At 42.2% G+C, this 25,868-nt stretch overlaps 1 protein-coding gene across 3 annotated transcripts in view; it reads right to left on the bottom strand.

Moving 5' to 3' along the window:
- Positions 1-25,868, bottom strand: part of LOC112103180 (ecto-NOX disulfide-thiol exchanger 1) — a 490,675-nt gene that overhangs the window by 118,848 nt on the left and 345,959 nt on the right. For all 3 annotated transcript variants that reach the window (XM_026650334.1, XM_026650367.2, XM_026650284.2), the window contains exons 6-8: positions 25,587-25,760; positions 23,005-23,211; positions 15,472-15,705 (exon numbers count right to left, since the gene is read on the bottom strand). In XM_026650334.1, coding sequence (XP_026506119.1) covers positions 15,472-15,705; positions 23,005-23,211; positions 25,587-25,760 — 615 coding nt within the window. The remainder of the gene's footprint in view (positions 1-15,471; positions 15,706-23,004; positions 23,212-25,586; positions 25,761-25,868) is intronic.

Here is a 25,868-nt window from a genome sequence, read left to right as displayed (position 1 = left end):
GTCAGACGCATGTCACATGCATGTCACATGCGTCTGACGAAGTGGGTATTCACCCACGAAAGCTTATGCTCCAATACATCTGTTAGTCTTAAAGGTGCCACAGGACCCTCTGTTGCTTTTTACAGATCCAAACTAACACGGCTACCCCTCTGATATTAGTTACAGGTTCAAAAATTCCTAATTTCATCTTCACTCCTAACTTTTTAAATCCATGATTCCACTACCCAGTTACTGACAACTTGCAACTCTAATTTAATTAATTTTCTTCATCCAGAACACAGTGTAACTCTTTCTGAGCAATCCCCAGTTCACTTGGAGAACCACTTTCAATACCTGATATAAATTCTTATTCAGTAGAAAGTTTTCTCTACCAGAGAACACAAAAACAAGAGAATCTAATTTAAACAGGGTTTGGGTGGCAGTCTTTTTAAAGCCATTCGTTTAGACAGAAACTAATTCTGTTCACAGGTATAACCTCAGAGGTACAGCAATAAAAATACAGAGCACTGTTTAAATACATGCTCTTAGGTATGTTTCTTTATATAATCGTTCCATTAAAATGTACCATATATTGAAGTATTTTCTTGCACTTAAATGCAGTCTCCAAAGTTAAAGTGCATTTAGACAAATTATGCCTCTGACGACAGTACATCAATTACACAAACCTACACGGTACTTATGCACAGTCTGCTGGGCTTTTAGTTGTATTGAAAGTAGTGATGTGTATCTTTTAAATGCTATCAGTCTTCTGATGACAGCTAGCCTGGTGTCAATTGCTAGAAATGTTTAGGTGTCTTTTTCTGGACACTATCATTCATGTCTCCAGAGATAAGATATTTTAAAATTCTTTTTATGTCAGGTGAAAATAGTTGGCACTTATATCCTAGCTCAAAAGCGATATGATAGGAAAAATAAAGAAAGGAAAATGATTCCCCAGAGCTGACTAGAAAATTTCCACAAGCAATATTTATATGAAAAATGAGAAACAATTGTTGATGAACATTTTTAAACCTTTCTTCTATTTTTTGATCAGCTCTAAACAACCCATAAACCTCCACCAGCTACTGCTGGGGTTGCCTCAAAATAGGATACGAGAGGCTGTGATACAGACACCCATTGGCAGTGGATCCCCTGTTCTTTGCAAACAGCTCTCTCGTCAGACTTGACAAACTCACTACACTAAACACATCTTACAGGATATTTATCCATAAGAGTAACATGTAATGTATCTAAGAAAACTCATGACTTTGTCAAGACTCATAATCATTGTGAGACGTAAATATGGACAATATTTATGGAATAACGGATTTGGAATAGAAATTAGTCACCAGGACGTAACGTTTCTTGATGATGAACTATTTAAGCAAGAGGGAATTGACACCCCTCCTTAGTCAGTTGGCGAGGTAATGCAAGAGTTGATTGTCTCTCTTGACGCATTCCAGAACAGTCAATGGAAAGCCATCAGAGACAAGGACAAACAATCGAAACCACTTAAAGGTAGAAGAGAAGCTCTATAAGAACGCAGGAGTTTATACTGCCTGTGAATAGAAACAAAGGGTTGTTTCAATATAACAGAATGTAGGGAAAGGCACTCTGGATCCATTCACTGAGAAACCCCCCTGGGGTGCTTTCATTAATATTTGGATCCTGACTCTTGAAAAACAGTCACCTCTGCAACAGACTGAACTTTGGGGAACAGTCTACTTCATTAACTAGGAAACATAATTATTGATAAGTGTAGGCTCAGGTTCATGTTTTATGATTTTGTTGTGTATTATAACCACTTGTTTCCACCACTCTTTCTTGTGTCTAGTTAAATCTTTATTATTTCTTAAATAAACCTTCTTTGGTTTTATTGTAAGTGCTCACAAGTGCTGTATGGTTTATAGGAGCAGTGGTTTCAGGTAAAACTGGTAAATTGGGGTATGCTGCACCTTTGGGTGAAGAGGATCTCGAATTTCTGTGAGTGGCCAGTGTCAGGGGCTAGATATTACAGGGGAAATGATTCCAAGGGATTCAGAGACTAGAGTGAACCTATTATTAATGTGCATGGCGAAGGAAAGGCTGGCATAAGCCCAGAGGAGAGTGTTTGAGTGGCTGAAGGTCTGGCGGTGCCAGGGAGCTGACACCCAGCTACCAGAAGAAAGGCTCCCTTTCGCTGGAGGCAGGCTGGTAACAAGGTGACTCACAGTCCTGGGTACTGTAAGAACTATTGCAGAAGCATAAACTTAAAAAAATCCTACTTTCAGTGAATGGAGTTTCTCCAGTTTATGCTGTTGTAGCTGTGGGCAGAATTTGCCCCAGCATGTTCTGAAATTTTGTGAGTACTCATCTCAGCAAAGTTAAGCCTGTGAATAAGCATTGGCAGGATCTGGGCCATAGTTCTTATAATCTTACCCATTTTATGGTGACAGACTGATACTCTGATCACGCTGGAGACAGTCTTTCAGACACTCTAGAGTTCCTGTCATTTCCTTATTTATAGTCAGGGCCGTCCATACCCATACGCAAAGTACGCAGCTGCATAGGGCACCAGGAAATTTGGGGCACCAAATTTCCTGGTGCCCTGCACAGCTGCATGCTGCTCCAGCCCTTGCTCCGCTTCTTCCCCATGGCCTCCGCCCCAGCCCTGCCTCTTCCCGCCCCTGCTCCACCACAGCCCCGCCCCCACTCCCTCGAGGACTGAAGCAGGGCCGGGCCTGCACTCACCGGCGGCAGAAAGTTCAGCGGCCCGGCCCCAGCTGCGCCGCCAGTGAGCACTGGGGGGTGGTTCCCCACTGTCCCCAAAGCCAGCCCCGCCTCCCCTCCCCGCGAAGGCCTGGGGCCAGCCCCTCAGGTGGAGGCCTGGGCCCCCCTCCTCCCTGCGGGGGGGGTTGCGTAGGGCCCCAGAATAGCTAGGGATGGCCCTGTTTATAGTACTGTATTCTCAGCAAGTTTGCAGATGACACTAAGCTGGGGGGAGAGGTAGATATGCTGGAGGGTAGGGATAGGGTCCAGAGGGACCTAGACAAATTGGAGGATTGGCCCAAAAGAAATCTATTGAGGTTTAACAAGGACAAGTGCAAAGTCCTGCATTTAGGAAGGAAGAATCCTGTGCACTGCTACAGACTGGGTACCGACTGGCTAAGCAGCAGTTCTGCAGAAAAGGACCTGGGGATTACAGTGGACGAGAAACTGGATATGAGTCAGCAGTGTGCCCTTGTTGCCAAGAAGGCCAACGGCATATTGAGCTGTATTAGTAGGAGCATTGCCAGCAAATCGAGGAAAGTGATTATTCCCCTCTATTCGGCACTGGTGAGGCCACACCTGGAGTATTGCATCCAGTTTTGGTCTCCCCACTACAGAAGGGATGTGGACAAATTGGAGAGAGTCCAGCGGAGGGCAATGCAAATGATTAGGGGGTTGGGGCACATGACTTAAGAGGAGAGGCTGAGGGAACTGTGGTTATTTAGTCTGCAGAAGAGAAGAGTGATGGGGGATTTGATAGCAGCCTTCAACTACCTGAAGGGGGGTTCCAAAGAGGATGGAGCTAGGCTGTTCTCAGTAGTGGCAGATTACAGAACAAGAAGCAATGGTCTTAAGTTGCAATGTGGGAGGTCTAGGTTAGATATTAGGAAATATTATTTCATTAGGAGGGTGGTGATGCACTGGAATGGGTTACCTAGGGAGGTGATGGAATCTCCATCCTTAGAGGTTTTTACGGCCTGGCTTGACAAAGCCCTGGCTGGGATGATTTAGTTGGTGTTGGTCCTGCTTTGAGAAGAGGATTGAACTAGATGACCTCCTGAGGTCTCTTCCAACCCTAATATTCTAGGGTGAGAACCTATACTGCACCTCTAACAAACACACCACAGGACTTGCACCCAGGGGAAAGGGGCTATGGCATCCAGCTTGGTGTCCTGAGTCTGGGCTGCTCTGAGGCTGCTGAAGACCCTGCCAATAACTTAGACAGCACTGGGGGCCTGCCTTAATGTGCCAAACGGGCCGGATGGGGAAGGGAGGTATGCTCCATGTTTATTTGCTTGGTTTGCCATTGATGTGTTATGTTATCTTGGTCATTTATTTACCTGTAATTTATATTTCTAAAATGTAATAGTTGAAGCCCATATAAAAGAAAGTCAAAATAAATGATTTATGCAGGTGAGTCAGGCTAGGGTAGAGGTTTAATAACCCTATTCATCAACAGACTCAATCCTCATCCTCCGCGCACCAGAAATAATTTACTTCCCATCATACACCGCGTTTGGTGCCTGATTGATGCCCCATTTTCCTCTTGGCTTAAGCTCCTCTCCTGCAGACAATGTATGCCACTGATTTAGAAACCTAAGTCGTAAGTTTACTAAACTCTTGTTTTTTTCTGCCCATATACCGTATATAACTGTGTCATACTTCACACATCTGGCTGTCTTTTTGGAATTAAGAGCATTTTAAACCCTATGGCATTGCATAATAAATTGGCATCAGGGAATCCCAATTCACAGTGCCAAAGGGTTACTTTAAAGAATGATTAATCATCCATCTTAGCTTTTCCTAAATAATCTTAACTATATATTATATCCAGGAAACTTTTTGCATAACAACATATTGTGGCTGAAACTAAAAATTTAAAAATATATTTACTAAAAGATATCCCAACTGTAACCAAACAGTCTAATCAATCTCTTCCAAATTCAAATCACGGAGGATCCTTCCATAGGTGGATGTTCTGTGTTACACACAGAAATTCATTATCTTGTTCTGCTGATGCTATTATTTCCAATAAAATGTAATTATGAGATTATTGAGTTTCCTCCTTATTTCTCAAAGTCGTACTACAAACTTTTAGATCCGTGAACTGCAATTTCCGAGTCAGTTATAATTGAGTAATTTGGCAGTGCTGTGCATTTAATCAGCTATGTTATATTAACATTTTAAAATTCACATTGATGGAATATAGATTATGTGAGTCAGGACCACACCCAGAACACACTTCATAGTAAATGTATTTATTTTAGGTGTACTGAGTAGAGCATCCAGGGAATTGGGTTACCCAGCCATTGATAGCTGAGTGAACCCCAAATTTAATTATCAAAAGGCAACATTGCTCTCACAACAGCTCCTGCTGGTCACCCCTAAATCTAGCTAGATGTATGTCTCACAACAGATGCCAATGGCATATGGAACAAGGAAGGGAAAAACGCTGAAATAAACACAGGAATGGTGCGTGAACAGATTTGATATAAAAATGCTGAAACCTGTCTATTATATGTCTTTGTATGGAATATAATGATTAAGAATAGGATGCAAAAAATGCCTCAAAATTATTTCAGTAGCAACTACATTAGGCACTCTGCAGTTTCATTAGAAGGAGCTCGGAACTGACTTCCTTTCTGATGCATTAATTTTGGTCTCTACTACATTAAACTTCATTAGGTTCCCCCTTTGGCTAACCGCACCACTTCTGCGAGGCTTAAAAGTCTAGCTTGAAGTATGGAGTTATAATGAAAACAGAGTGGATTTCTTCTCAGTAAAATATCCTATTTTGCAAGCAATTAAATATTGTTTATACTTCTAACTATGTGCAAGCGCTGAGATTGACAAGCTTGATGTTACCTGAATCTTGCAGAAGATGTGTCCCCAGTTAGTTCATGCTACTATAACTGCCATCTATTTATTTAAATTTCCAATCTGTTCTCTCTTCAGGGGGATAATACAGTACCTGGCATAGATGCAGCTTCTGAATTTTGCAAATTATATATTTTTTTAAAATGGAAAAGCAGGTGGATTACTTTGCTGTGCTCAGAATAAGACACTACATTTAAAAGGGAGGTAAATAATAGAATAATGTTCATGTCTTACAGATGTTTATGTTCCCTTTCTATAAAATATTTTAAAGCAGATAGTGAGATTTGGTGAGATGCCTTCATTAGATAGTAGGACTGCTTGACTACCTGCAGCAAATAAGACAGACGCAGTATTTTAAAATGGCCTATTTGAAATAAGTGTTTTGTGAAGATGATACTATTAGGTACAGATGAGCTTGAATTAGGAATCTCATGGTGTTCAAAGCTCCACTTTGGAACCTAAATGTCACATGCATACAGATTAAAATGCTTTGTTCCAATGTACCTGTTAGAGCAGCATCCACATAAAGAAAGAAGGTCAACATACTGAGCCTATCTTTAGCTGGGACTTCATTGTTGTGGGCACAAAATTGCACGAAGAGTCATACGCATGCATGAAAATTTGGTCCCAAATATCTATCATCATATCGTTTTATGCAGCAACAATACATCTGATTGGGAGGATTGATGATTAATTATTTATTTATCGTAGCACCTATAACGTGCTGCGATCTCAAAATCTAAAAGATATAGACCAGGGGAAAGAGGTACAACAAACAAGTGGTTATGGTAGCCACATTTTCATAATACACTATCTGATGACATAATTTTCTGTTGTTCTTGCTAAAATATGTAGTGTATCCCCAATACCCTCGCATGATGGATTCTGATCTACAGCCACACTCCAATGTAGAAATGCATGATTTCCTTAACTATCTGCCAACTTGTTATCACATTTCAGCAAAGACATGGACTGCTACCTAGGATGTGTGAGTGTGCCTCAGAAAGGGGGTTGAAAATTTCATCAAACCACCTCAGGTCTGGATATTTTATCATTATCTCGGATATATGGATGAGCATACATTCTTCGTCCTCTTGTCTATCAATGTCAGCACTTTGATGCTCATTTCATTCTAGTAATCCTGCCACTGCTTTCATTCTTGTTCAAATCTCAGCTCTTTTCATGTGTTGGACCCAGGAAAAAGGGCTACATACATTACACAGGATTCTGACAACCAGATTAAAGTTGGTTTCATTGTGACAGATATTGCCAACATAGTAAATGCCTTAGCAAAGGCTGTTACTGTGGTATATATGGGTTCTATCCATGTTGGCTCAGGCTGTGATCAATGGACTAAAGAAAAAATAAGGATGCAAATGAACTTGTCACCAGAGCAAGAAGTATCTCTGTATACTGCCACTATCAATGTAGAACAGTGCAGGAAAAGTGTAAGCCACCAATCTTAGTGTTGTGGCAGCAAATTTGACCCCTGAGCTCAGACTCAGGTTCTCCAGCCACAAGATGTTGGCAATGTGTCAGATGCTAGATGTCGCACTGAGATGCCATGGTAAAAGCTGACCAGATGGATAGATAGACAGATGTGTTGAAGGCAACATAGGCACTTAGAGAGAGGAAACTCTTTGAAATCCCTTCTGATCAAAGCAAGTGCTGGTTAACACCAGGCAATCTGTGGAAATAAAAACGCCCAGCCTTCATCTGCCAGCAGGAAAAGGTTTTGCAGGGAAAAGAAAGTGGGGAGTGGAATTTTCAGAGCTCTGAGGATCTCTAAAAGAAAAACGTTATTCACTGTCTGTCCTAGCATGCAAATAGAGACAGTGATTGATTGAGCTGGATCATAATGGTCTCTTTACTGGATCTCTCCCTTGGTAGATGCATGAGTTTCTGCATAATTTAAACTTTAATTTTAAAAATATTTTTTCTAGCTCTTATGTTTATTCCAAAGGGATCTAATTCCAAATATGAACTGATATGTATAGGAACTGGAAATGAAGGTCAAACAACCCCCCCTCTCATACCTCTGCTTTTGTGGAACCATCTGGGTGCCTGCCCCTTTTCATCAAAATAGGCTAACTCTACAGCCTAAAGATGTCACTTTTATTATCAGGATTGTTAACTACTTCACTGCTTATCAGTTTAGTAGAATCACCCAGTAACTCTAGTGACATGACAGGATCTTGGGATTATAAACTGTGGACACAGTTTGAGTAGAGTAGTGCCACTTTTGCCCCTCAAAATAGGACACAAGGTGGGATATGTCCATCACACAGGCATTAGTAGATGCCATGGAGGAGCAAGCACAGAAAACCAAAGTGTAGATTCAGCAGCCCTGACTCAAGTCATGCCTGAAGTCCAAAAGCCTGAATTTGATTTGCACTAGTGCCTCTTAACATTGCCACAGCAATGTTAAGGGACTTTGAAGTGGGAGTAAATTACACTGAGTTTATGGCCCCTTTGCACTGTTAGAGTCATGTAAATGGGAGGGTACTGCAGAGAACAATCCAACCCTGTATCTTTGAACATGGAACAGTTTACTGTTTCAGATGCTATAGGAGCAGATAAACCAAAGGACAAACACTTAGTAGTGACAGGACTAGACTACAAATCTGGATATTGTCTTTGCAAGAGTACATAATGGTAATGGCAAAGTGTTTGCAGCTGTTCTGAACTTCTTATAGCAAGGCAGAGAGCCCCTGATTTTCAACAAAGACCCATACAAGCAAAAAAGAATTGATTACACTGGTCTACAATTTTTGAGAAGTCGTCTGCTTCAGAGATAAAATGTGCTATTTATTATGTATTTTGATGTGCTGAATTCAAATATGACAATTAAAACAACTGATTGGCTACTGTTTCTAAGATATTTAAGTTTTTACATTTTATGTCTATGTATATTGTGTAGATAGTAGAGTTTTAATCATAAATTGTAAACCTAGGTCTTTTCATGCGTTTATGGTTGCTTTACATGATAATATTTCACCTGTCCTGTTTATGTAACACTTTAAAAATCAGCAAAAGGGTTATATAAATAAAATTTATTATGAAACAAAAGGCAAAAAACTATTATGTACATAGTTTAGTCCTATTCAGTGTCTACTCGGCGCTTCTTGGCTTGTCTCTTGTATTCATTAAATGGAGCATCTCTTGTCACTGTCCAGCAATAGTCTGCAAGCATTGATGGGCTCCATTTGCCCTGATAGCGTTTCTCCATTGTTGCAATGTCCTGGTGAAATGGCTCGCCATGCTTGTCGCTCACTGCTCCGCAGTTCGGTGGAAAAAAATCTAGATGAGAGTGCAAAAAATGTATCTTTAGTGACATGTTGCAACCAAGGCTTTTGCATGCCTTGAGGAGGTTTTCCACCAACAACCTGTAGTTGTCTGCCTTGTTGTTTCCGAGAAAATTTATTGCCACTAACTGGAAGGCTTTCCATGCCGTCCTTTCCTTGCCACGCAGTGCATAGTCAAATGCATCATCTCGAAGAAGTTCACGAATCTGAGGACCAACAAAGACACCTTCCTTTATCTTAGCTTCACTTTACCTTGGAAATTTTCCACGGAGGTACTTGAAAGCTGCTTGTGTTTGTCAATGGCCTTGACAAAGTTCTTCATCAGACCCAGCTTGATGTGTAAGGGTGGTAACAAAATCTTCCTTGATTCAACAAGTGGTGGATGCTGAACACTTTTCCTCCCAGGCTCCAATGACTGTCGGAGTGGCCAATCTTTCTTGATGTAGTGGGAATCTCTTGCACGACTATCCCATTCGCAGAGAAAACAGCAGTACTTTGTGTATCCAGTCTGCAGACCAAGCAAGAGAGCAACAACCTTCAAATAGCCACAAAGCTGCCACTGATGTTGGTCATAGTTTATGCACCTCAAAAGTTGTTTCATGTTGTCATAGGTTTCCTTCAGATGGACTGCATGACCAACTGGAATTGATGGCAAAACATTGCCATTATGCAGTAAAACAGCTTTAAGACTCGTCTTCGATGAATCAATGAACAGTCTCCACTCATCTGGATCGTGAACGATGTTGAGAGCTGCCATCACACCATCGATGTTGTTGCAGGCGACAAGATCACCTTCCATGAAGAAGAATGGGACAAGATCTTTTTGACGGTCACGGAACATGGAAACCCTAACATCACCTGCCAGGAGATTCCACTGCTGTAGTCTGGAGCCCAACAGCTCTGCCTTACTCTTGGGTAGTTCCAAATCCCTGACAAGGTCATTCAGTTCACCTTGTGTTATGAGGTGTGGTTCAGAGGAGGAGGATGGGAGAAAATGTGGGTCCTGTGACATTGATGGTTCAGGACCAGAAGTTTCATCCTCTTCCTCGTCTGATCAAGTGAGAATGATTCTGGTGCATCAGGAACCGGCAGTCCTTCTCCGTGGGGTACTGGGCGTATAGCTGATGGAATGTTTGGATAATGCACAGTCCACTTTTTCTTCTTTGACACACCTTTCCCAACTGGAGGCACCATGCAGAAGTAACAATTGCTGGTATTTTCTGTTGGCTCTCTCCAAATCATTGGCACTGCAAAAGGCATAGATTTCCTTTTCCTGTTCAACCACTGGCGAAGATTTGTTGCACAAGTGTTGCAGCATATGTGTGGGGCCCACCTCTTGTCCCGATCTCCAATTTTGCAGCCAAAATAAAGGTGATAGGCTTTCTTAACCATAGTGGTTATACTGCGCTTTTGTGATGCAAAAGTCACTTCACCACAAACATAGCAGAAGTTATCTGCACTGTTCACACAAGTACGAGGCATCTCTGCTCACTTTGGCTAAACAGAAATGTGTCCCTTTGCAAAATCAAACACTGACAAATAAGAGAGCACGACACTGTATGATTTCTAGAGCTGATATAGGGCAATTTGTTCAGCAGAGTGATGTAAGCTTCGTTATGATTGCATCATCCATGACTTCTAGGAATAACATGATGCAATTCATATCATGTATGACGCAATACCAGCTTCAGATTGCATCATTCATTGTTTTGCCTAAAAAGCAAGTACTGTCCAAACCCAGTCATAGATTTATTCATAGATCCAGTCAAAGATGTATTTTAGTCATTTCTGGTTTAAATTGAGATCCCTTCCCTTTATAACTCACTTATCCTCCGCCATTCCCAAGTCAAGGGTCGTATATACTGACCCAGTAGCATATCTTGAAAACTAGAGCCAATCAACAATTTTAAGCATCATTTTCGTTCTCAGTGACCCAGAATTAGTAAAGTTTGACTACATTTATTTCAGAAGCATTTTGGCTGTAGAGCAGTGTTACAGCAGCAGTCTTTGAAATCTCATCATAGCACTAGCTAAACAGATAGGGCAAGCATCTTGCAATGAAGGTAGCTTAAATCTTAAAGTGGTGAAAGGGTGCTGGTGAAACCAGTGGTTGTATCTGAAAACAGCTCAAATACTCTCTTCTTGATAAACAAAAACAAGGGACTCAAAGAGAATCTCTTAGTCATACTCTGAAGGGCACCTTGAGCATTTCTAGGAATACTTTTTCACCTACTGGTCTCTTAAATGGCAATTCTGGCCTCTATTGAAAAAGGAACAAACAAATATTTTGAATACCCTGCATGCCTGCCAAGTAGCATTGCAACAGAAAGTTGTTTTATAGGAGAAAAATGGATTTTTCAGTTACACTAGTTATGTTAAGAAGTAAAAGGGATATCAATTCTCATGTTCCAGAGCATAAACTGATCACAAGCTGGGGACAGGAAGAAATATCCCCTCATGGTATAGTAATACACAATTATGTGCATTATGAGGTTTTATGCTTTTTCTCAGAAGCATCTGGCATTGACCACTGTCAGAAACAGGATAGTAGATGAGATGGACCATTGGTCTGTTCCATATGGCAATTCCGATGTTTTAAATGTTTTGCACAGTGGGAGATGAGGTTGCTCCTCCCATTGCAGGCTAGACCCTTAACATGAGCAGCAGCAATTTGTTCTTTATGAGAACATACTTGCCATTGCAAAATTATAATCTCTAATCTCGGGCCTAGAAAAAGGCAGCATTGCTAGAAGAAAGAAAGAAAGAAAGAAAGAAAACATTTTTATGTATATATTTGCATTTTTTTAAATATTAGGTCCATTAAAAAAATTCTACTCATATTCCTTAGGATGGCCAAGAGTCATAAATGACTATGTGCTACGGGTAGAGAGGTCTCGGAGAGAGGTGGGGGGTGGGTGGGGGGGGGGGGGGGGGGGGAGAAGAGACTGCTTAAAAAGAGTTGAGTCCTTTAGATCTCAGAGCCTTTTTCTGTGGTTGGCAGAGGAAGACCAGGCATGATAATATCTAGTTTTAAGCATAATGAGCATGGGTTGAAATGTGCAATTTTGGTCCACTGGTTTTGCCTGCAGTTTTCTCTCAGGAATGTGGGCATCAGATGATCGGGATCAGGCTTGCCGGTCCATACTGCAAGACCATATACATTGTCTATATGGCTAATAAAGTTCCAAACAACCATGATTGAATAAAGGATGAGGCCTCTGACTGAAGCCTGTTTGGATGACTCTACAAAGCCTGTGCTGGCACAGTTGTCTCCAACTGGGTATTCAGTTCAGCATAAAACAAAGGAGAGTCAGGAAGTAGCGTTGCCATCATATTTGCACCTGACCTTAAATGTAGGTGGTCTATCATTCCAAAACTAATTCTAGTTGACTGTCTCTCTTTTGCATGTGAGTTCCAGGATGGAATTAAGAGGGGACTTGTACAAAAAACCCCATTGCTCCACCAACCATGATGATCTGATTGAGCTGACTGCGACCCCTGGTAGTGAAAGAGTCACTGACAGGGACTGATGTCTATGCAGATAATTCTTTTGGGTTAGGTCAAGATGTCATAGGGGAATTCTCTTTGTTTTTCTTTAATCAGCCATTTTCAGTCCACTACTGGATGAAGGCCTACCCCACTAAGATCCACTTTACCAGGGAAGTATCCTGGTTGATTTCTGATAACTCTTGCATCTGGCCAACTTCTGGACCTTGTGTTCAAGCAAGGCTTCAAGACTGGGGTGTATGTGTATGTGGAAGTGGCACCCTTGTCATAGACTGACCGTTGCCCCTTCTGATCTGTTTTAACTGTCCAAGTTCAGTGGCTAATGGAACTAATATACTTCAAGATGGCACAGAGACAGAATACTATTTAGCCAAACAGCTCTCTTTATCACCTTGCCTGATAGGATTTTACAATGAACTTTTGTCTTCAGCCAATCACACAGTAGCTTTTATACCCTCTTACCAGACTTTTTCCTCAGTGGTCAATGGTACACCAAAAAAACCGCAACACATGAAACGAGTGGGAAGATGTTTGGAATAATGGAGGCAGAGTTTTTATGCCAAGTCTGGCAGAGTACAATGATTTGTTGATGTCTTATGCTGTGGTTGTGCATAAGACAAGGAAAGATTTTTGCAACCTCCATTATAGAATCTACAAATATGTAAGCAGCAAAACTAGCCTGGGCTGTGTGTGGACGGCCTGATGAATCCGGGTTGTCTCCACTCAGTTATCAAGTCAGATTTTCTTTGTTGTCAGGAATTTCCATGGGTACTTTGATGATAGAAAAATGCTTGGATCCAAACCAAACGGTCTGCCTCTGTGGTTGCAGAGCAGTATCTGAGGGTGGGGGCTTGGGGAATGGGAGGTGGGGGAGGGAGATGTCAAATTTCTTTGCTTGAATTTTAGCCAGTATTGTTCAGTGAGGCTCTGGAGCTGCTGCAGCAGTTGTAAACCTTGTGTGATGAAGGTTAGTGTAGAAGCACTGGGTTTATTATTGATGGTGTCAGTGCCATGCTTTGGGAGGGCATGGTAACAGCTGTCCTTACGAAAGCAATTGTGAGATCTCTGCTCAACAGTCCATCTTTCACGGAGGACAATCTTCCCTAACAACAGACTCATTTTGAATTTCCCTTTTTGGGGAAAAATTGTTAAGACTATTGTGGCAAAGCAAATCTGGTAACATCCTGAGCCTACGATTTCTTTGGTCCCAGTTAACCTTGATTCCAGCCTGGATACCGTACGGAAACTGCAGTAGTTATGTTGGTCTGGCTCAGCTCTTGGATCTGGACGAAGATCAAGCATCCAGGCTGATTTTAGTTCTGCCAGCTGCTTTCAATACCATACATAGATTGTGAGGCTCTGGTGATGCGTCTATGGTCTCTAGCAGGGATAGATGATGTTTCTCTTGTGTTGCTCCATTCCTCTGTTTTTAAGTCGTCACAGGGTAGTACTAGCCAATGTATTATTTGTCCCAGGGGCTCTCTCTCATGTGGGGTACCACAGCATTCTATTCCTCTGCCCTCTTGTGTACGGTGTCTATGAGTCCTTGGGAAGGATTAGTGAGCGAGCATGGACATCAATATCTTCAGTATAATGATGAAACCCAACTCTGTGTGTTTACTTCAGCTGACCCAGGTGGAGCAGTTTGATACTTGTTCAGCAGAGGAGAGCTCCTGCAAGGACATGGAAGGAGGAGAGGCTTGTGAGCTCTCCTCCTTCCCCACCCACACTTGTGCAGGCCACACACCATCTAGCCCACAGGTTGTCATGCTTAACAATGCTGTTGGAACCTTACCATTTACATTGCCTGACTTTGTTTTGTGTGTGTGATTTTTAACCATGCCACCTATCATTGTGATTTCCTAGTTATCTGCATTTAATTCCAGACATGAACTAGATTTGTATCCATGATCCACCTGTGATACAGATCTGTGTGGCTAGCACTATGCTCCCAGAGACAGTAGGGTGCGTCTCTGCAATACTCTCCAAAGATGCAGGAGCACACTGTGTGCTATTCTTATCCTGCTTTCCAAATGTGTGTTTCATAGTTAGCACAGTATGCCAGTGTGTTGACAGCAAGATATTCCAAGTCTAATCTGAATAGTTACAATGGAAGAAGACAGTGGCAAGAATCATATTTTCTTGTGAGCTGGCACGCTGCAGAGGTAACATTTTTGGCCTCTGCTCTGGGGAAAGGATGCCAAGCCCAGTTGCTAGAAGCCTAACGGAAAACAAACCAAGAGGTGAGAGGAGCCATTTGCTTTAAAATGTTTATATCTTTACCATGATTCACATGTTAACTAATTATTATGGGTCCAAATCTTCAAGTCTGACCTTGACTAGTACTTACTCAGCACATGTACAAACAAACAAACAAAAAACCCTACAAAAATAAAAATCAAACAACTACACAGCACACACTATTCTTCCCCTGGGGAGAGGATGTAAGAATGAACTACATGTGACAGATATTAGTCACAGCACTTAATTAACTACTGAAAGGCACTCAGTGATGAGAGCAGTCTAAGAACTCACACAGAACAGTATACTCACGTAAGTAGTTCAGTAGTTGAATTCAGCGTAAGCCCAGTACTACTCAACATGAGTAAGAGCTGTAGAATTGGTCCCTACATGTGAACAATGTATGTAAGAAATTGTGGCATTAAGAGTGCCTTCTCCAAGATGGATGATTACGGTATGTCACATGAAAGACCCCCCTTATCCAAGGTGGATCTCATATGCTTAGGTTGGATTCCCTGCTCATGTACTATATACCTTGATGTAAAAAAGCAGAAAAAAACCATTCCAAAGACTTCTGAATGTTTAAATTAAATTGGTAAAATAAAAATGCCAGAGGGACACACACTGAAAAGTATGTACATATTATAATGGTGGCAGCATCAGCAGCAGAGGGATGAAGGAAGAGGGCAAATAAAAGAGCATATTAGAGAGAAATCAGCAGCACTATTATGATGGGATTTGCTTTATCAGTGTTCTTACATCTGGGTGGCTTCTGCTCTTAGAATATAATACAGTAGGAAAAAATGTCCATTACCTTTCAATTTTTCAGCCAGCAAAGTAGCTTCGTGTTCAGAATAATGCATTATTGCTGGAGGAGAGGGAGGTCGTAGTCTGTCTTCTTCCATTTTGCGCCTATGACGTTCTTCTCTGGCCAGCATTCTTTGTTTGCATTCCCATTCATAAAAGTCATCTCTTGCCTGAGCAAAATCAACATGAAGGCGACCTGAATCCTTTTTGTCTGTGCTAGATCCTAATCTCATGCGGTAACCTGAAAGCAACAAGCAGAACTGTTGCAGTTTTTATTTAATTATACATTTTAGGCAGTGGGGGAAAAAAATCAAAAGTTCATTTGCTTTTATCTAGCCACCTTGATCTCCTAACAACCGTCTCATATCAAACTTTTCATTGTCATTTACATATACATCCAACCTTCTATATTTCTAAAGCATACATCACCACAGTAGCTGAGCTGATGGGATAGACTCACCCAGCGAAATTTGGATCCAGGTTTAGAACACCCTCAAACTTTGGGGTATTCCAGTTTGAGGTTCCAAACCTTTATAAGCACAGAGGTCATTTGCAAAACTGCGCAGCTAGACTGGGTTTGGATTTTGAACCCCCCCAACCCTGGGAGTGTTTGGATCAGGCATAGTTCTGGTTCAGAAGATTTGGACAAAAGATTGAAAGCCTTGAAAATCCCTGCCAGAGATAAATGAGCAAATTGTGTTATAGAAATTGCCAGCCCCAGGGATAATGCATCACACTCTGCATTGAAGCTGGACCTCAGGTTTTGACCTTTCATAGTCACAAACACAATATGCTAACAGCATGGGAGCAGATATAAATAGATGATCAAATTCAGTCTAAGAAGAACTGCATTTATACTCAATATTTTGTCTGAAAATGATGGTAATAGAGTACACTGGTTTATCAGAAGAAGCAATCTTGTTGTAGACAATGTATAAAAAGTGCTTGTTATGTCCCTTCAGTAAGGTCTTATGTATTCATAGGTGGGTCAATGCTGCACCTGCTAAAACTAACAGATTGTAAGCTCTTTAATATAGTGGCCATGCACAATGGGGCCCTGATTTTCATTGGAACCTCTGGGTGCTAAACGAAGAAAGGTAATCCACTGGGACAACACTGCACAACAGCTTAAGCTGAGCTGTTAGGATAGGTCCTATTTTGCTAAGAATCCTTGGGATAGTGTACAGATGCCTATTGGTGACAATGGGCAAAGGGTTCACTGCTCTTTATAAAGCAGCTCCTGTCTCAGCCCTGACAAACTCACTACCCCTAACACATCACTTTCATGGTATCAATATATGAAGGGTTGCATAGGAGGTCTCTATTGAAAGCTTTGCATGGTGTCAAGTATCAGGGGGTAGCCGTGTTAGTCTGTATCCATAAAAACAACAAGGAGTCCGATGGCACCTTAAAGACTAACAGAGTTATTTGGGCATAAGCTTTCGTGGGTAAAAAACCTGAAGAAATGAGGTTTTTTACCCACGAAAGCTTATGCCCAAATAAATCTGTTAGTCTTTAAGGTGCCACCGGACTCCTTGTTGTTATTGAAAGCTTGTAACTTATCAATACTTGTGATCATTGTGAGAGATGTGTGTATGGGTAATATTTATGGAATAATATGACTGTACTAAAATTTTTGCCCTTAAGGTCTTGGAGTGAAAGTGAGTCACCAGGGGATCTTATGTCCTGGGGTAATGGCCCATTCAAGGTGGCTGGGGAGTTGTCACCTCTCCCTGGCTGGCCAATTATGTAATGTATTGTTCATCTTGCCCCATCTCAGAAAATTCATGGAAAACCATCAAAGACAACTTGAAGGTAAAAAGGAACATTGCGTGCCATGTTCCCGCTCCTGCCCCTCCCTCCCGGAGTGGCCAAACAGCTGTTTGGTGGCAGCTGGGTGGGAAGCGCTGGGAGGTAGGGGAGGAGCGGGGACGCGGCGTGCTCAGGGGAGGAGGTGGGGAAGGAGTCAGCGCCTCCCACAGAGCCACCCACAGAGTCAGCGCCTATGATTTAGGGTAAAACTGGTAAACTGGGCCACATTGCTCCTGTGGGGGCAGAGGATCTGGGATTTCTGTGAGCAGCCAGTGGCAGGGGCTGGATAAAACAAGGGGACTCAGGAAATGGGCTGCACTTCTCAGGTCTGGTATAGCCCAGAGGGGAATGCTCGAGAGGCTGAAAAGCAGGTAGTGTTATGGAGCTAACACCCAGGGCTGGTCTTCACTACCCGCCCGGATCGGCGGGTAGAAATCGATCTCTCGGGGATCGATATATCGCGTCTCGTCGGGACGCGATAATCGATCCCCAAATCGACGCGCGTACTCCACCAGCCCAGGTAGGAGTAAGCGCCGTCCTCACAGTGGGGTAAGTCAGATCAGATATGTCGAATTCAGCTACGCTATTCCCGTAGCTGAATTTGCGTATCTGAAATCAATCCCCCCGGAGTGTAGACGTAGCCCCAGTCACCACAGGCAAGATTCCCTCTGGCTAAAGGTAGGAGGTAACAAGATGACTCAAAGCCCTGGATACCCCGAGAACCATCACAATCCTTTCTCAAGTTATACATTACTGACTGAAAGAAAATCTTAAAATAATCCTCCTAGTTCTTAACCAGTGCTTCAGGGGAAATTTTAGCGAGTGCAGAAAGCTGTAAACAGTGCATACAATCACAGGAGACACTGAAAAATAGGTAGAATCCACCACTTTGCAGAAGGATTGCACAAATCCCACTATGCCCACCCTTGTAATAGCCCTGCTCATGAGGGTACGAGGGGAACAGCCCAATAGGGGCCTCTGGATCCTTTGCATGCTGGGTAGCTGAACTCCACGCTGGCTCTGGTAAGGCTGTCCCTAAAGTAAGTCACTCTATTAATCTGTCTCGATGCATTTATGAAGACCCAATGACTGGGGACTCCTGTGTACGGCGCATGAAAAGGCAGAAGCTGTTTTTCCTCCCATAAACTTGAACAGCAGCCACTGCCTGCCTGTGCCTTGAGCAGGTTTGATCCTGTCCCTCCTGGATACCACAGGGTTCCAACGCAGCCTTTGGGCTTTGTAAGGGGAAGGGCAAACCTGGGCTTTGAACGGCGAGGGGTGAATGCTGTGACACACTGAGTGCACTTCTAACTTAGGGCTATAATATGTTCTATCTGATTGTTGTTAAGGGGGTTATTGTATAGATTAAAAAGGGTTAGTTAAAACAGAGGTTGACTGCACATATGCAGAAAAGGGGACAATGGCTTCAGATACTTAAGAGACAATGAAGGTGATATTTGCTTTGAAGTTTTACCTCTAACACCAAGTCTAGCTTGGCAAAAGGGGAGAGGGGTTCCAGCTTGCAACCACAGGAAACCTGGAACAAAGAACAGCCCACAAGGACAGGGCAGAGAGAGACTGTTGGAGAACAAACTGACACCCAGAGCCCAGAGATTAGGAGACTGGGGTAAGATAGGCCTGCCTAAGCATTTAGGAAAGATAAACATGTACAGATTGTTACTGTTTTAAACTCTTCTCCTATACTTTTCCATTTTCCCACAGTTAAGATTAAACAATACTTTAGTTTAAGAAAGCCATTTGGTGTCACTGTATTCTCCACTGGCCACAAGATATCGAATGGAAGAACCACAGGTACTCGAACCCACTCAGACCTGTTGGGGGTAAGGACTCCCTGGCTGCTGTAACCAAGGACCTGATCTGCGAGTGGGAGAATGGTGTGAGTTCACTCCAGGGAGGTAGAGGTCTGAGGCCTTCTACCAGTGGGTGGTGCACTCAGAGAGGCATAAGAAGAGGTCTGTGGTGCAGCTAGCTCTGTAACCATGACAAACGTCAGACAAATCAATTGACTCCCAGCATGTATTTCTCAACTAACTAATTTTGTAAACCCAAAGAACCTTATTAGTCATGTCTGAGGGACACTGCCGAAGTACCCAGGGTCATGAGCCTAAAATTAGATTTCCCAGCTGTGTTGTGTTTTTCACTCTGTATGACCTTGTGAATGCGCCCCCTCTGCTCTACTTGTCTCCTCTGTTGTTATGAGCAGATAGGGTATTGAAATGTGTAAGAGTCTTGCTCTTGGAGCCTTTCAGAGAGTAAGATTCTTACATATGTCCAAACTCTGCCCATTCACAATGACAAAGGAGCGAAGTGGGAGGGCTGGTATAAAGGTGGTTTCACCCTAATCCAACGAAAACCTGGAGTGTGCGATTGGGAAGCTGAATTTTATCAGAGCAGCCCTGTCTTTTGGGAGCAGATAGAGAGAAAGGTGTAGAGAGGAAGGTGCAGTTTGAGCACAGCACAGGGAGCCAGGAATATCTGCGTTTCACTCCTAGATTTGGTGTCCTTCACAAGAGAATTTTCAAAAGACCTCTTTAGGGCGGCCAGTTTTGAGTGCATCCATGAATGACTGAAAATCAGATTGACTGTTCGGCCACTCTGGCTGCACTGGCCAACCAGCCTAAGGGTTTTCGTGAGCATCCATGTCATAATGTCAAAACTAGTCCCACTGTTTCAAAATATCACAGCAGCCCTCTTTAGACACAGTCAATCTAGGCACTTCAGCAGTCCTTAAATGGACTATTGGGACAGTACAATGGCCTCAGCACTACCTGGATTGACATAAACTCAGATAGGTGTGTGGCTGGCATGACCATACACTGGGTGGTGTGTGTGTGTGTCTGTCAGACTCTGCTTTGTTTACAGAGCCCCCTGCAAGTCAGTCAGCAGCATGGCAGCGGTGAGTTGTAGAGAAGTCTGAACGCCTGCTATCTTCCATTATTTTATGCTCTTAACAGTGTTCAAAGGTATTTGAACAGATAATAGCACGCCCCACACCCTTTTCAGACCTCCTCCTGGAAGAGCAATGAATTTCACTCACACAACGTCTTCCCACCTAGGTGCTTGGAACAGCAGCTAGCATTAACTGCATGCAGGATGTGTCATTTTAAATCTCTGTTTCTCACACACAAACAGAGGAAGGAATTTTGGTCACTCACCAGGAGCCTAACTTTAAAAGAGCAGCACCAGGAAAAATCAATTACTATGCTGTAAAAATAAAAACCAGCCTTTCCATGTTCCACATCTAGTATATGCTCCAAGACTTACCTTTTGTGATTGGGTGTAACTGAACAGGGAGCTGACCAGTGAATGCCCTGAATACAGGGGGAGACACACCTAGACTCGGACGTCCAAAAGAGAGGGCCTAGGGGCATGAGCATTGAGTGGGGGCTTAAAAATGACATTATACATTGCCTGGATACTCAGCACTGGGCAGAAACTGGGACACCTTAGCAGATATAAATCATATTCAAGGTTTTGCCCATAATCTTGAAAGTTCTCCACAGGGCCGGGCACTGGCAACCTAAGATATTGTCCCGCTCTTTGTATCCATGACTGCTTAGAGTTTCACGAGCTATGGAACTATCCCAGTCATGAGGGTGAAACATATGAGGGCAGGAAGCAGAACTTTCTCATCAGCTGGTCATGGCTATTTGGAATTCACTTCCATAACAGATCAGAATGGCAGCGAACTGCACAACCTTCAGAGCAGAATGTACGCGTCTCCAGCTTAGCAGTACTGCAATCAAAACCCAACATAATGCCTCCTCCCAACCCCCCAAACATCCATTTGGAGTTAGAAGGGAAAGAACTAGCCATTAGACTGCTTAATGGATTTTATAATTGCATAAGGTACTATGGAACTAAGCATGGGATAAATACCTAGATAGATTAGATTAGATTGGATAGACAGATAAAACCGATTAGACAGACTAACTCATCATTATCAAAGGCATGGTTTTCCCTCATATAACAAGTATAGTGAAGTTATAATAAATTATACCTTCTATTTGTAGGTCTCTTTTGTATATTATAGGCTTGGGAAATTGCTTTAACTGTATGTTTTTCTTTTACCATTTCCAAATGCATTATGTTTCAAAACACTATAAAGATCAGTTAGAAAAACACAGTCATTCAGTACAATTAAAACCTGCCTCTAGTGCATGATCTGTGTTCTCTGCAGTGCTGGAAAACAGTCAAGGCCCTGAGTTTACTGCAGAATTCCATGGAAATCAGGGCTGACAGCACAAGTTAGCTGATTATGGCAGCAATGCTCACCTGTTTCTTTTTCTCTATCCCTCACTCCCAACCCACTGTCCCTTCTTTAGTGTGGCTGGAGACACTAGGTAAAAAGTCTCCGCCAGAGGAACAAAAGGAACGAAGAAAGAGGAAGATAAGGAGAGAGAAAAATATGGAGATAGGGAGGAAAGGAAAACAGAAGAAAGCAGAGGTGGGAGAGTAAAGAGGAGAGTGCAAGCAGCAGTGAAAAGGAAGAGTGAAGAAAGAGGGAGGGGGAAGGATGGAATGAAGAATGAAGGGGAGAGTCAGGAAGGAGAAAGTCATGGGAGCTTAGAAATAAACCTGCACAGAATGAGGAGGAAGGGGAGCAGAAAGGGAGTTTAACTTCCACCGCTGCTCTCTTTCCTGATTGTCCCCTAACTTTAGTATATTATCAAAAAGAAACTGGCAAAATTGGAATAATACATTGCATAGATAATAATCAGCAGACCTCATGTTTCAGCATTTAAGGCAATCTCTGACTATTAGGGGTCAGAAGGAAACTTTCTTTGGGGTCAAGTTATCTCATATCTGCCTCCTCAGGATTCCTGTAACCATCCTCTGAAGGATCTGGTGTCAGTCACTGTCAGAGACAGGATACTGAACTAGCTGGACTTTGATTCTGATCTAGCTTTTAAAATGTCCTTCAAAAATGATTTCACCTCCCCGAGCTCCAAAGACAGGGAATTGAAAATAATAATAAATAAATAAATAATAATAATAATAATACTTTTTTTAAAAAAAGAAAGAGTGGCTGCCTCTTTGTAAATGAGGTTTTTCCATGTCACAATTTAACATTCACCCAAGTTTAAAGGCATGAAACTTGATTTTTGTTTTAAAAAATGGTAGTTGGTTGAGATCTTAAGGAACATCCCCAACACTATACTAGGTCAGATTTTCTCATGAGGAGTAGTACTTTATTGAACAGATATTCCCATCAAAGTCAATGGGACTTTTTGTGGAGAAAGGTCTTACTCTGTATGTGTATGGGTATCAGAATCAGACCTATAATGTGCTTATGAAGGTAGAATCCTTTCAGGCCACACTGCAGAATGCATAAAAATATGCCAGTGAAACTTCCAGAGCTTGTCACAGAAACTGGCACTGAAGTATTGCAGCAATCCTGGCCCAGGGCCCTCCACTCCCCCCCTCCCCACCCCAACGAATGAATAAAAACCATATAAACCTGCATAAAACCGAAAATAATTGTCAGGGATGGTGGGAAATTGCTCCGGGGTAGGTAAAATTCACAGAATCACACACTAATCTTGGTGAGCACAGGAAAATGTGGAATTACACCATTGCCATTCCTAGCCAAAGCTGCTGAGCTCAAGCAACACTCGCTCAGATAAAGGCTAAGAAAATAAGCACACATTAGCATCATAAAATACAAATGAGAAGCACAGAAAATCCATTAAAGAATGTGAAGTACCAGAAAGGTAAATGGCTTTATCAACCATGAACTCCTCTGCAAAACGAATGTGACAAAAATTCTTCTTGCTTTTCCGAATGGCTGTAATATCTCCACACTGCTCAAAGACTTCCTGAATAATTTCCTCAGTAGCATTTTCTGGTAAACCGCCAACAAACACAGTCTTACACCCAGGAGGTCTCTCTCTCGTGGAAGGTGGTGGAAGATCTACGTAAAAACATAAATCACACTGGAACAGAAGGCTTTGTCTTTTTAACCATTCATCCCAATCATCCCAATAATCAATTTTATGCACTAAAAATTATTCTGAATAGCAATTTATTTGGGAGGGGGTTGGGGTCAGGGACAATTAAATATTTTAGGGACTGGCCAAAACTGGATCCCTGAATTGGCACTATTTCCAATTTTGATTGATGGTTTCAGAGTCAAATCCCTGCCATTATGATTTGCTGTCCAGGTCAGATCCAGAACCCAAAGGGGTCTATTTTCCTACTTGGATTCAATTGAAATCCCACAAGAAAAGTCTGTGATATTTTGGATGAGAGGAACCTTAGTGCTGACATGACCTCAGACACAAACCCTAAACTCTAGTATAAATCTGAGCTGGGTCTGAACTCAGCCACCCTGGCTCGTCATCTCTAATTTTTTACACAACACCAACTCAAATCGATGGGTGATGAAAATCAGGCCACATTTGTTTAGGTGCCTGCATATGGACACGGGAGCCTAACTTCAGGCACTCAGGTTTGAAGATGTTACCCAGTCTTAGCATAATTTCATTTCTCTTTTGTAATACAGAAGCATAGCAAACAGCAAAACAGAGTGGGAAACACGATGAAATGACAACATGATGAAAACCCTCTGCCGGTTATCTACTTTGTCTTGTTGCCAGATAATAGAACAGAGGCTAGAGCAAGGGAAGGATAACCTAACAGCACACAGAATACTCATTTGGCTGTGAAACACCACAGGATGAAGTGACTTTAAAAAAAAATTATCATTTACATTTAAATGAGCAAACTTAAATTTTTGGAGGCTATATAAAAGATAGAGTGTACATTGTCATAATGTTTCACCTCGTTTATATGTAGATTACTAGAGCACTTTTCTGGGGGGGAAAAACAGTTACAAGCCAACATTGATTAATATGAATTAGTTATTTGGCACTTAAATACAGTGAGTGAGGTTATTCTTTTAATTGTTTTTGAAACCCAGTCTGTTTGCTTAAACAATGGGCTAGGTACAGTACAAACACAGAGCAAAATTCTGTTTGCCTCGCTTTCTTTTTTTCCCATGGTGCTGGTGAAAGGCACCAACTGATGACCCTAGGAACTGAAGTCCTTTGATTTAGTCACAAGATTCTGCCTTGCTCAGTGGGAAGAGTCCATCTTTCATTTGCACAGCCCATGCAAGATTCCAGTCCCTGCACTCAAGGGAGCATAGGGACTGCTTCCCAGGGCAAATATGGTGCTTTAAAAGGGCAGGGAGATGGAGCTGTAGATTTGCCCTCTCTACATGTCAAGCCCCAGATTTGGCCACCAGCCTGGGGTGACTATGCCGTATGCCGTGACATTCCTTCTGTGCCCTGGGGAGTTCCCAAGTGTTCTCTGCGGGCAGCTCAGCTCATCACCACTTACTACAGCCAGTGGGCACTTTGCAAAGTCTACCCCAGAAGAGGTACACAGTGGATGACCGTTGTGTAAGCTTCCCAGTATCTCCTTACCAACCCACCTTCCCCACAACTCAGAGGGAACCCCTCTAGGGGGTGAGGCAATAGGTGAGTCTTCATGCTCATTCTCACTGAAGTCTCTCTTCTCAGACTGGTTTCAGAGTAGCAGCCGTGTTAGTCTGTATCCGCAAAAAGAACAGGAGTACTTGTGGCACCTTAGAGACTAACAAATTTATTAGAGCATAAGCTTTCGTGGGCTACAACCCACTTGTAGCCCACGAAAGCTTATGCTCTAATAAATTTGTTAGTCTCTAAGGTGCCACAAGTACTCCTGTTCTTCTCAGACTGTCAACAATGGTGCCTCATCTGTGTGCTGTTTTTGTGATGTGGACACCTGATCATGGGAACTAGACTAAGAGAACCACACAATTCATAAGGGCCAGTGAATAACCATCAAACAGTGACAATTTTCCATCGCTACTGACTTGTGCTGGATTTGAATGAGTGGCATAGAAATGAAAAAGAAATACAGAGGGGAATGGCTTATTAAAACTAAGTGAGACTTCAAGTCTCCTTCAGCTTTGTTAGATTAATCCACTTTCTTTTCTTATACAATGTATTCCTATGTTTGCCCTTGTATTTGTAAAGATGAATGAACATGTTCTAATATTCTACCACACTGCATACACGCAACACTTACATACAATTTGGTTGGAAACATTTTAGTTACCAGCGCATATCCAAAAATTATTAACTTTATTAAATCAGTTCTATTTCTTGCATACATGCCACTGTGGTTCCTTTTGTATTTATAAAGAAAATGTGCTCAAATACTGTTTGGCACCTAAAAACATTTTATGCAAAATATAAAGAAAACAAGATTGACAAGCATTCTTTCATCAGATCCACTTACTTGGGTTTGGAGGGAAGAGTGTACAGCTTTTGCAGTGAATTATTTCTTTGACTACAGGCACATCTGTCGGTGGTGGCGGCGGTACTAACCCCATGCCTGGTATCATCGGGTTAATTGGAGTTATTCCAGTCATCATGCTGAGGCTTGGATCAAAGCCTGGCACACAGATTGAATCTGTAAATACATCACATAAAACCTTGGCTTATAAATCTTGAAACTACTTCTTGTTTCCATTTTCCTGCACAAACCGTTTTGCTCTAGGCTTTTTTTCTAGGTATCACT

The sequence above is a fragment of the Terrapene carolina genome, unplaced genomic scaffold, assembly GCF_002925995.2.
Source record: "Terrapene carolina triunguis isolate 2854851 unplaced genomic scaffold, T_m_triunguis-2.0 Scaffold17, whole genome shotgun sequence".
NCBI lineage: Eukaryota > Metazoa > Chordata > Testudines > Emydidae > Terrapene > Terrapene triunguis.
Note: the sequence above shows the minus strand (reverse complement) of the source record. Positions and strands in the feature narration are given on the sequence as shown.